Source organism: Nerophis lumbriciformis, linkage group LG05, assembly GCF_033978685.3.
Source record: "Nerophis lumbriciformis linkage group LG05, RoL_Nlum_v2.1, whole genome shotgun sequence".
NCBI lineage: Eukaryota > Metazoa > Chordata > Actinopteri > Syngnathiformes > Syngnathidae > Nerophis > Nerophis lumbriciformis.
In genome coordinates, this window is record NC_084552.2 from 2,808,813 (window position 1) to 2,821,496 (window position 12,684).

The following is a 12,684-nucleotide window of genomic DNA, read 5'->3' on the forward strand; positions in this document are numbered from 1 at the left end:
AAAGGTGTGGCGTACTTCATTCATTCATTCATTCATTTATTACAAATATGTGAGCTCTTTTTTTTCTCAAAAAAAAAGGAAAATTGAGAAGAAAAAAAAAGGAACATTTCTATCCTACTTATAGAATTAAGACTACATTTCCTGCAATGTAGTTCACCTTTCGATTTATTCTCATCTACCAACCTCGTTTGGCTGTCTTTATGACACTTTCATGTCCCATGTAACAACAACAAAGTATGAATGTATTGAACTTGCTGACTTTGTGATGTCTTTCGTATTCGTGGCCGTATTGTTTTGGGCTGTTTAAACTCTGGCGATCATCCATCCATCCATTTTCTACCGAACAAAACGGGTTAAATACATGTAGCATTAAATTTGACCAGCAGAGGGCGAAAAAGCTACACCTTAAGTTTAACTGTGTTTAACCACGTGCGTAATGTTTGCTGTGTGTATTAACATTTATTCTATTTCATTTATGTACGTTATACTTTTGTAATGTTTATATTTTCAGTCTTACAAACCTAAATGAAGGAAGATGTATGAAGAAATAAAACTGAGGAAGAAAAACAAATATCAATCATCAACAAAACTGAGCTTCTGTTTCTTCATGCTGTTAACTATCTGTCTAGCTCAGGGGTCGGCAACCTTTACCAGTCATAGAGCCATTTTGACCAGTTTCACAAATTATAGAAAACAACGGGAGCCGCAAAATTTTTTTGAAATTTTAAATGAAATAATACTGCATTCAAAGTTTTTTTTTACTTTGTGCTATGTATAAACAGGGGTCTCAGACACGCTGCCCTCACCTTTATATGGAATTTTGAAAGCTGGTGCGGCACGCGGGTTAAATGAAACGACCTGAATGGCGCTTGTTAGCGTCATGCGTGCCGTGATGGTACTACATATAACGCCCACTACAACCAGCGTGCCTAATTGGCCACAAGTTGTACGGGGCTTCCGCTTGCTCACGTAGGTGACAGCAATGCATACTTGGTCAACAACCACACAGGTCACACTGACGGTGGCGGTATAAAAAAAAAACTTTAACACTCTTACTAATAATGCGTCACACTGTGAACCCACACCAAACAAGAATGACAAACACATTTCGGGAGAACGTCTGCACCGTAACACAACATAAACACAACAGGACAAATACCCAGAATCCCATGCAGCCCTAACTCTTCCGGGATACATTATACACCCCCCGCTACCAAACCCCGCCCACCTCAACCGACGCACGGGGGTGGGGGGGTTTGGTGGTAGCAGGGGTGTATAATGTAGCCCGGAAGAGTCAGGGCTGAATGGGATTCTGGGTGTATGTTCTGTTGTGTTTATGTTGTGTTAAGGTGCAGATGTTCTCCCAAAATGTGTTTGTCATTCTTGTTTGGTTTTGGTTCAAAGTGTGGCGCATTATTAGCAGAGGTGGGTAGTAACGCGCTACATTTACTCCGTTACATCTACTTGAGTAACTTTTGGGATAAATTGTACTTCTAAGAGTAGTTTTAATGCAACATACTTTTACTTTTACTTGAGTATATTTATAGAGAAGAAACGCTACTTTTACTCCGCTACCTTTATCTACATTCAGCTCGCTACTAATTTTTATCGATCTGTTAATGCACGCTTTGTTTGTTTTGGTCTGTCAGACAGACCTTCATAGTGCCTGCGTTTCAACAAATACAGTCACTGGTGACGTTCACTCCGTTCCACCAATCAGATGCAGTCACTGGTGACGTTGGACCAATCAAACAGAGCCAGGCGGTCACATGACCTGACTTAAACAAGTTGAAAAACTTATTGGGGTGTTACCATTTAGTGGTCAATTGTACGGAATATGTACTGTACTGTGCAATCTACTAATAAAAGTTCCAATCAATCAATCAAAAGTGTGAAGGAAAAAAGACCCTTTTTTATTTCAACCGTACATCCCGCCAAAAGCCTAAAGACTGACTACACAGTTCCTGTCTTCACAATAAAAGTGCCGCTCCATCGCGCATGCGCTTTCAAAATAAGAGTCTCCGAAAGCCAGCGCAAACAAGCTAGCAAGCTACGGAGTTTGCCGCCAATGTATTTCTTGTAAAGTGTATAAAAACGAATATGGAAGCTGGACAAATAAGATGCCAAAAACCAAACACTTTCATGTGGTATTAGACAGAATGAGGAACTTTTTTTCTCCTCCATTTGAAAACGTGGCCGTTATCATCACTACTGTCTGATTCCAATCAATGCAAGTCATCAGAATCAGGTAATACACCAACTTATATTCTTGTCTTCATGAAAGAAAGGAATCTATATGTGTTAAACATGCATGTATATTCATTAAAACACATTTAACATGTAAACAAAAACGGCAAAATAAATAAATATAAATTATATACTGTATATATCAATGTATTTATATATATATATATATGTGTGTGTGTATATATATATATATATATATATATATATATATATATATATATATATGTGTGTATATATATATATATATATGTGTGTATATATATATATATATGTGTGTATATATATATATATATATATATATATATATATATATACATATATATATATGATATGTGTGTGTATGTTACTCATCAGTTACTCAGTACTTGAGTAGTTTTTTCACAACATACTTTTTACTTTTACTCAAGTAAATATTTGGGTGACTACTCCTTACTTTTACTTGAGTAATAAATCTCTAAAGTAACAGTACTCTTACTTGAGTACAATTTCTGGCTACTCTACCCACCTCTGATTATTAGTAAGAGTGTTAAAGTTGTTTTATATGGTCACCGTCAGTGTAACCTGTGTGGCTGTTGACCAAGTATGCCTTGCTGTCACGTACGTGTGCAAGCAGAAGATGTATATTGTATAACAAGTGTTGGTCCGGCACACTGTTAATACAGATTGTAGAGGGCGCCAAATGTTGTACCATCATGGCACGCCCTTATTATAGCCGTAAGGGTGAAAATCGGTGAATATTAATCCCGGGAGTTTCTGCGAGAGGCACTAAAATCCGGAAGTCTCACGGTAAAATTGGGGTGTTCAGCAAGTGATCAAAGAGCCGCATGCGGCTCCGGAGCCACAGGTTGCCGAACCCTGGTCTAGCTGCACACGCTGGAAAAAAGTAGCCATGGCATGATAATGAATTTATTGACAGTGCAGTGTGTAAGCCGAAGTGTTTATTTTGTAAATAAGTAAACAGACTCAAAGGAACAGAACCTGCTGAGGTACTTTCTAGAAAAAGCATCCAAATGTTGATGTCCAGCCCCTGAGACCTTGGGCTTTTGAATCTGTGGCCCTCTTCATTATGTAGTTGAATAGCCTGCATTATGCGCACAGTTGATTTTTTTTATTTAATTAAAGGATTTTAAGTGTGCCTTATAGTCCTAAAAATACGGTAATTAGGGCCCGCATGGCCCATTGTATAAGGACTCCCAAAGGGAGTCCTTATGCAATGGGACATAAGGACCTATTGAATTTCTAAGGTTTTATTCTTTCTTATTATTAGGGCCCGCATGGCCCATTGTATAAGGACTCCCAAAGGGAGTCCTTATGCAATGGGACATAAGGACCTATTGAATTTGTAAGGTTTTATTCTTTATTCTTCCGCCGCCACATTAAACTGTAATTTGACCCACTTAACATGCTTCAAAACTCACCATATTTGACCCACACATCAGGACCTGCGAAAATTGCCTTTTTAAAAAAAAAACGAACCACAAAACTCAAAATTGCGCTCCAGCGCCCCCTAGGGAAAAAAAACTAGACTGCCTGTAACTCCCACTAGGAAGGTCGGAGAGACATGAAACAAAAACCTCTATGTAGGTCTGACTTAGACCTACATTTCGTAATAGTACATTCCCGGGCTAAAATCAACAGGAAGTTGGCAATTTCCCCTTCAAGACAAAAAAGTACTAAAAACAGTCACTTTTGCCTCTTTGAGCTGTAATTTGACCCTCTTAACATGCTTCAAAACTCACCAAACTGAACGGACACATCAGGACTGCCAAAAATTGTGATCTAATAAAAAAACCTAACCCCAAATCTCAAAATTGTGCTCTAGCGCAATTGTTTAATAAAACGCACAAAAAACTGCTACTCGGATGAAAAAACTGACAGAACTGCCTGTAACTCCCACTGGGAAGGTCGGAGAGACATGAAACAAAAACCTCTATGTAGGTCTCACTTAGACCTACATTTCATAAATTGACAACCCCCAGCAAAAATCAACAGGAAGTTTGCTATTCCCCCTTCAAAACATTTTTTTTGTAAAAACCGGTCACCTTCCTTCAAAAACTATCTCCTCTGAGCACGTTTGTCGTTTCGGCTTCAAACTAACACAGGAGAGAGATTAAACCCTTGTGATTAAAAGTATAGATGGGCGTTTTAATACCTGCTCCGGTTTTGATTTTATGACTCTTCAAAGACCCGCTGCGCTGATGCTGCTGCGCTGCTGTTTTTTTAAGATGGCTGCTTAAAAGCAGGAAGCACCAGCGTGCCCACACAATGCAGACAAGGTAGGTACACTAGACAAAAGTCTTGGGACACTTAGGCCGAAAACTGGACAAAAGTATTGGGACACTTGGGACTACAACTTGACAAAAGTATTGGGACACTTAGGACTACAACTTGCCAAAAGTATTGGGACACTTGGGACTAAAACTGGACAAAAGTATTGGGACACTTAGGACTAGCACCTGCCAAATACGCGGGCCCGACCAACGCTGCTTGCAGCTTTAATTATTATTATTATTCTTTCGCAACTTTGCGCCGTAATTTGACCCCCTTAACATACTTCAAAACTCACCAAATTTTACACACACATCAGTAATATACGGCAAAACTTTTTATCAAAAAACCAAACCTCAAAACTCAAACTTGCGCTCTAGCGCCCCCTACGAAAAAAAAAACTAGACTGCCTGTAACTCCTACTAGGAAGGTCGGAGAGACATGAATCAAAAACCTTTATGTAGGTGTGACTTAGACCTAGATTTCATAATAGTATATTCTCAGGCAAAAATCAACAGGAAGTTGGCAATTCCCCCCTTCAAGACAAAAAGTACAAAAAACAGTAACTTTTGCCTCTTTGAGCTATATTTTCACCCTCTTAACATGCTTCAAAACTCATCAAACTGAACTCATACATCAGGACTGGCAAAAATTGCGATCTAATAAAAGAAACCTAACCCCAAATTTCAAAATTGCGCTCTAGCGCAATTTTTGAATAAAACGCAGAAAAAACTGCTCCTCGGAAGAAAAAAATGACAAAACTGCCTGTAACTCCCACTGGGAAGGTCGGAGAGACATGAAACAAAAACCTCTATGTAGGTCTCACTTAGACCTACATTTCATATATTGACAACCCCCAGCAAAATTCAACAGGAAGTTTGCAATTTCCCCTTCAAAACAAATTTTTTTTATAAACCGGTCACTTCTCTTCAAACATTATCTCATCTGAGCGCGTTTGTCGTATCAGCTTCAAAATAACACAGGAGAGAGATTGAACCCTTCCAAATAAAAGTTATCGAAATAATTTTTCTAACTGCTCCGGTTTTGATTTTATGAGCCTTCAAAGAACCGCTGCGCTGATGCTGCTGCGCTGCTGTTTTTTTAAGATGGCTGCTTAAAAGCAGGAAGCACCAACGTGCCCACACAATGCAGACAAGGTAGGTACACTAGACAAAAGTCTTGGGACACTTATGACTATCACTGGACAAAAGTATTGGGACACTTAGGCCGAAAACTTGACAAAAGTATTGGGACACTTAGGCCGAAAACTTGACAAAAGTATTGGGACACTTAGGCCGAAAACTGGACAAAAGTATTGGGACACTTGGGACTACAACTTGACAAAAGTATTGGGACACTTAGGACTACAACTTGCCAAAAGTATTGGGACACTTGGGACTAAAACTGGACAAAAGTATTGGGACACTTAGGACTAGCACCTGCCAAATACACGGGCCCGACCAACGCTGCTTGCAGCTTTAATTATTATTATTATTCTTCCGCAACTTTGCGCCGTAATCATCAGGACCTGCGAAAATTGCCTTTTTAAAAAAAAAAACGAACCACAAAACCCAAAATTGCGCTCTAGCGCCCCCTACGAAAAAAAAAACTAGACTGCCTGTAACTCCTACTAGGAAGGTCGGAGAGACATGAATCAAAAACCTTTATGTAGGTGTGACTTAGACCTAGATTTCATAATAGTATATTCTCGGGCAAAAATCAACAGGAAGTTGGCAATTCCCCCTTCAAGACAAAAAGTACAAAAAACAGTAACTTTTGCCTCTTTGAGCTGTATTTTCACCCTCTTAACATGCTTCAAAACTCACCAAACTGAACTCATACATCAGGACTGGCAAAAATTGCGATCTAATAAAAAAAACCTAACCCCAAATTTCAAAATTGCGCTCTAGCGCAATTTTTGAATAAAACGCAGAAAAAACTGCTCCTTGGAAGAAAAAAATGACAAAACTGCCTGTAACTCCCACTGGGAAGGTCGGAGAGACATGAAACAAAAACCTCTATGTAGGTCTCACTTAGACCTACATTTCATATATTGACAACCCCCAGCAAAATTCAACAGGAAGTTTGCAATTTCCCCTTCAAAACAATTTTTTTTTATAAACCGGTCACTTCTCTTCAAACATTATCTCCTCTGAGCGCGTTTGTCGTATCAGCTTCAAAATAACACAGGAGAGAGATTGAGCCCTTCCAAATAAAAGTTATCGAAATAATTTTTCTAACTGCTCCGGTTTTGATTTTATGAGCCTTCAAAGAACCGCTGCGCTGATGCTGCTGCGCTGCTGTTTTTTTAAGATGGCTGCTTAAAAGCAGGAAGCACCAACGTGCCCACACAATGCAGACAAGGTAGGTACACTAGACAAAAGTCTTGGGACACTTCAGACTAAAAGTAGACAAAAGTATTGGGACACTTGGGACTAAAACTTGACAAAAGTATTGGGACACTTAGGACTAGCACCTGCCAAATACGCGGGCCCGACCAATGCTGCTTGCAGCTTTAATTTAAATATGCATTTACATGTTTTCCTGACACATCAACAGCCAGGATTCGATCCCATTACGATAGTTTACCAGCCCAGCACTAACACTAACAATAGCTGGGGAAATCCCCGCCCCCCCTTTAAGTATACACATGCAAAGTTCCTTACAAACACATCTGAACCAAACAAAACTATAACCATAATCAAGCTAGAAACACCACTGTTTCCCTTTATTTATTCATTTTTTCATGCGAGCAAATCACTCCCTCACTGCTTCAATAAACAAGCCAACGGCAAGTCATTAACTAAAAAAAAATGGCAATGTTAACAAGATGTAAACAAAAGAACTGATGTGTCATACACAACAGCATGCTTCTTATCAAAGCTCCTCTACTGTTATGTCTGGCTGGTATCAGCCAGACTGGTTCTCACCCATATGAGCTACGATCAGGTAAGGGTTTGACAATAAACATGACCCCAAAAGCAGGATTTCCTCCCCTCAGGATAGGAAGTAAGAGGACAATGGAGATGCAAGGCCAGGCCCAGGCAGAATGAGACAGCAAACATGTGGGCCGCTCACTTGCCAGAGATGCCATCTTGGTATTTTTGCAACTGGAAACACTGAAGCTAGTATTACAGTTGCACGGAAACCTTAAGCCTGGTAGGCACGCACTGTGCAACTGTGAAAACATCCATCCTTGACAGCTTGACAGCCTATTTTGATGTCAAATAAGACATTGCTCAAGCACCAGAAGGCAAAATTAAGCTGTCATTAAAGAAATCCTTCACAAATATCACCTAAAATCATGGAAATGTACTCATTAGAGGAGCATTTTATCTCGCTAAATGACTCGTTGCATATTAGAGGAGCATAGCGATGATTTTATTTCATCATTAAGTACTTACTTCGTATCGGCTCGCAGCGATCCTCCTTGGTCACATGATTAGAAGAGGTCTTGGATTCAGAGGCATCTATAAGTAACATATGTATATACAGTTAGCAGAGAAGCAGGAGTTTTATGCATCCATTCATCCATCTTCTAACGCATACCTGCCAACTTTTGAAATCAGAAAAACCTAGTAGCCAGGGTCCAGTAGGTCCAGGACAAAGTCCTGGTGGGGGGTTCCTACGCCCCCCGACGCAAAATGATTATTAGCATTCAGACATGTTAAAATGTTGCTAAAACCATCACTTTTCTATCAGTCACAGTGACTTTTCAAAACAAAAATATTACAGCAAAAATCATATGTTTATTCTGTAAGCTAACTTCAATAGTTTGAAATGATTTTGACAGTTAATGCCAGTTATCCAGTCAACCTTTCACAAGACCTCAATTTGTTAATTGAAAGTATAAACAGTATAAACAACTTTTACAGTAAACAAATGGTAAAACAGTACTAAACAATTCCATTAAAAAAAAAATTGGTGTCTGTCCACACCAATTTTTTTGTCCAAGATTGTATAATCTACTGCCTTGTTCAATTGTAAAAAATATTCTGTGCCTAAAATTCACATTTCTATCACAATTATCATACTGTAAACATGGTAATAACTTCATTAAAATTAATAGTCCTGTCAATAGCATGGAATTACAATTCAAATGTAGTTTTTTTTGTAAGCCTTTCAAAAGAATTCAAAATATGAAAAATTCATGAAAATTAATTGAAGCCATCAGACACTTGAAAAGTGGCACATCACATCTCTAATGTAATCATTTGAACTTTTCAACAGAAATAGCACTGCAAAAATATTAAGGACATACTTCTGTATTTTGGTAGTTATGCTGTCAACATTTAACAAGATTTCTTCAACTTGGACTTGAAAGCATAAATAGTATAAACACTTTTAACAGTATAACAGTACTAAACAATTCCAATAGATAACATTGGTGTCATTACCTTTTTGTTTGCTCAATTATTGCCTCCGTAAATAAAACTTCGGCATTTATCACATCCAAAGAATCTGTTTGGGCGACGAAAAACGTTGAAAGTTTTCCACTTGTATCGCTAGCAACGGCATTAGACTTGTGTTTTTTTGTCCCAACGTGGTCTTTTACATCGCTAATTCCTCCGTGTCCGATCGAAAAATCTTGTCTGCACAAGGTGCAATTCGCGTAGTTTTCACCCTTTTTGGAACGGATAATTATTCCCGGATAGGCTTTTGAATATTCTTCACGGAATGACTGCAGTTTTCTCTTCGGTTTAAGACTCGTATGCGATTTTTCTCCGACTGATTCCATGATCGTTCGCTCGTTTGGAAACAATGGCCTCGTGCTTGGCAGCGGTGCTATAAATAGCCTCGCGCATGGCATTCGGAATGGCTCGATAGGAAGTTACAGTGTCGATTGTCATTGTTGTTACGCGATTTCGTGAATAAAACTTTTTAAAAAATATTTGTTTTTAATTAATGAAAAACCGTATTTTTTATCACTGCAACCGTAACCCGGAATAGGTTGATGAAAACCGTACTAATTACGGGAAAACCGGAGTAATTGGCAGGTATGCTAACGCTTGTTTTAGGAAGTTACAGTGTCGATTGTCATTGTTGTTACGCGATTTCGTGAATAAAACTTTTTAAAAAATATTTGTTTTTAATTAATGAAAAACCGTATTTTTTATCACTGCAACCGTAACCCGGAATAGGTTGATGAAAACCGTACTAATTACGGGAAAACCGGAGTAGTTGGCAGGTATGCTAACGCTTGTTTTATAGGTAAAACAAAGAACAACATGACAAAAAAAAATGGTTAGGGTTATAGGAAGTTACAGTGTCGATTGTCATTGTTGTTACGCGATTTCGTGAATAAAACTTTTTAAAAAATATTTGTTTTTAATTAATGAAAAACCGTATTTTTTATCACTGCAACCGTAACCCGGAATAGGTTGATGAAAACCGTACTAATTACGGGAAAACCGGAGTAGTTGGCAGGTATGCTAACGCTTGTTTTAGGAAGTTACAGTGTCGATTGTCATTGTTGTTATGCGATTTCGTGAATAAAACTTTTAAAAAAATATTTGTTTTTAATTAATCAATCAATCAATCAATCTTTATTTATATAGCCCTAAATCACAAGTGTCTCAAAGGGCTGCACAAGCCACAACGACATCCTCGGTACAAAGCCCACATACGGGCAAGGAAAAACTCACCCCAGTGGGACGTCGATGTGAATGACTATGAGAAACCTTGGAGAGGACCGCATATGTGGGTAACCCCCCCCCTCTAGGGGAGACCGAAAGCAATGGATGTCGAGTGGGTCTGACATAATATTGTGAGAGTCCAGTCCATAGTGGATCCAACATAATAGTAGTAAGAGTCCAGTCCATAGTGGGGCCAGCAGGACACCATCCCGAGCGGAGACGGGTCAGCAGCGCAGAGATGTTCCCAGCCGATGCACAGGCGAGCGGTCCACCCCGGGTCCCGACTCTGGACAGCCAGCACTTCATCCATGGCCACCGGACCTGTGCCCCCCTCCCTCAAGGAAAAGGGGAGCAGAGGAGAAAAGAAAAGAAACGGCAGATCAACTGGTCTAACAGGGGGGCTATTTAAAGGCTAGAGTATACAAATGAGTTTTAAGATGGGACTTAAATGCTTCTACTGAGGTAGCATCTCTAATTGTTACCGGGAGGGCATTCCATAGTACTGGAGCCCGTTAATGAAAAACCGTATTTTTTATCACTGCAACCGTAACCCGGAATAGGTTGATGAAAACCGTACTAATTACGGGAAAACCGGAGTAGTTGGCAGGTATGCTAACGCTTGTTTTATAGGTAAAACAAAGAACAACATGACAAAAAAAAAATGGTTAGTGATCACAGCAACATGTATTTTACTGTATTCCCCAAAAGTACTTACTTCTTACAGGCTTGGAGTAATTCTCCTGGTTCACATGACTGGAAGACGATCCCGATGCGTCGGCATCAGAGGCATCTATAGGTAACAAACGTTTATTTAGGTCCTGTCCACATAAACGCGGATACTTTCAAAAACTATCCCCATAAAAACACATTCAAGGGCTGCCATGCGAATTTTGTCTAACCAGAAGCCCGAAAAGAAGCCAGAGCTGAGTTGGTGGCATCAAAACACCTCCGTTTGTCACTGTAGTGATACATTACATCATGTACATCACAGGGGGGAACATTTGGCATGTATTTATTGTATTTCTGGACTGTATATGCCAAAAATAAAAATAAAATGTTTAAAAAAATAAAATGATGACGACAATAATATCATTTATCGGTAATACAGATAAAGCTCAAAAAAATGTTTTTTGTGCCAAAGTTTATTCATGTCAATGTGAAACTATTTAGTGATATGAACTGAGATACATCAAGTCTTTATTTCTTCTAATTTTAATGATCTTTGTTTTTGAAAACCCCAAATTTTCGGAGATTTTCAACTCAAAAGTTTTCATAAGCTGTAAGCCATACTCATCAAAATTATGTCAAAAGAACGTTTGAAATATCTTGAGTTGTATGCTATCAGCCTGTGTCGTATATTAGTGTCACCTTTTAAAACTAATTGTTGGAATAAACATACCCTTGCACGATATTCACATTTTTTTAGGTTCACTTGTAGTTTGTGGGACAATATATCATCCAGTAAAATGTGTGATTGGCCCAGGCCTAATCACAAACAATCAGAGGTGGGTAGAGTAGCCAGAAATTGTACTCAAGTAAGAGTACTGTTACTTTAGAGATTTATTACTCAAGTAAAAGTAAGGAGTAGTCACCCAAATATTTACTTGAGTAAAAGTAAAAAGTATGTTGTGAAAAAACTACTCAAGTACTGAGTAACTGATGAGTAACATACACACACATATCATATATATATATATATATATATATACACATATATATACATATATATATATATATATATATATATACATATATATATATATATATATATATATATATATATATATATATGTATATATATATATATACACACACATTTATATATATACAGTATATAATTTATATTTATTTATTTTGTCGTTTTTGTTTACATGTTAAAGGTGTTTTAATGAATATACATGCATGTTTAACACATATAGATTCCTTTCTTTCATGAAGACCAGAATATAAGTTGGTGTATTACCTGATTCTGATGACTTGCATTGATTGTAATCAGACAGTAGTGCTGATAGCGTCCACGTTTTCAAATGGAGGAGAAAAAAAGTTCCTCCTTTCTGTCTAATACCACATGAAAGTGGTTGGTTTTTGGCATCTTATTTGTCCAGCTTCCATATTCGTTTTTATACACTTTACAAGAAATACATTGGCGGCAAACTCCGTAGCTTGCTAGCTTGTTTGCGCTGGCTTTCGGAGACTCTTGTTTTGAAAGCGCAAGCGCGATGGAGCGGCACTTTTATTGTGAAGACAGGAACTGTGCAGTCAGTCTTTAGGCTTTTGACGGGATGTACGGTTGAAATAAAAAAGGGTCTTTTTTCCTTCACACTTTTGATTGATTGATTGAAACTTTTATTAGTAGATTGCACAGTACAGTATATATTCCGTACAATTGACCACTAAATGGTAACACCCCAATAAGTTTTTCAACTTGTTTAAGTCAGGTCATGTGACCGCCTGGCTCTGTTTGATTGGTCCAACGTCACCAGTGACTGCATCTGATTGGTGGAACGGAGTAAACGTCACCAGTGACTGTATT

At 38.3% G+C, this 12,684-nt stretch overlaps 1 protein-coding gene across 1 annotated transcript in view; it reads right to left on the reverse strand.

Moving 5' to 3' along the window:
• mdfic (MyoD family inhibitor domain containing) overlaps nt 1-12,684 on the reverse strand; it is a 125,355-nt gene that overhangs the window by 95,080 nt on the left and 17,591 nt on the right. The window contains exons 2-3 of the mRNA XM_061959123.2: nt 10,867-10,941; nt 7,920-7,985 (exon numbers count right to left, since the gene is read on the reverse strand). Of these exons, the coding sequence (XP_061815107.1) occupies nt 7,920-7,985; nt 10,867-10,941 (141 nt within the window). The remainder of the gene's footprint in view (nt 1-7,919; nt 7,986-10,866; nt 10,942-12,684) is intronic.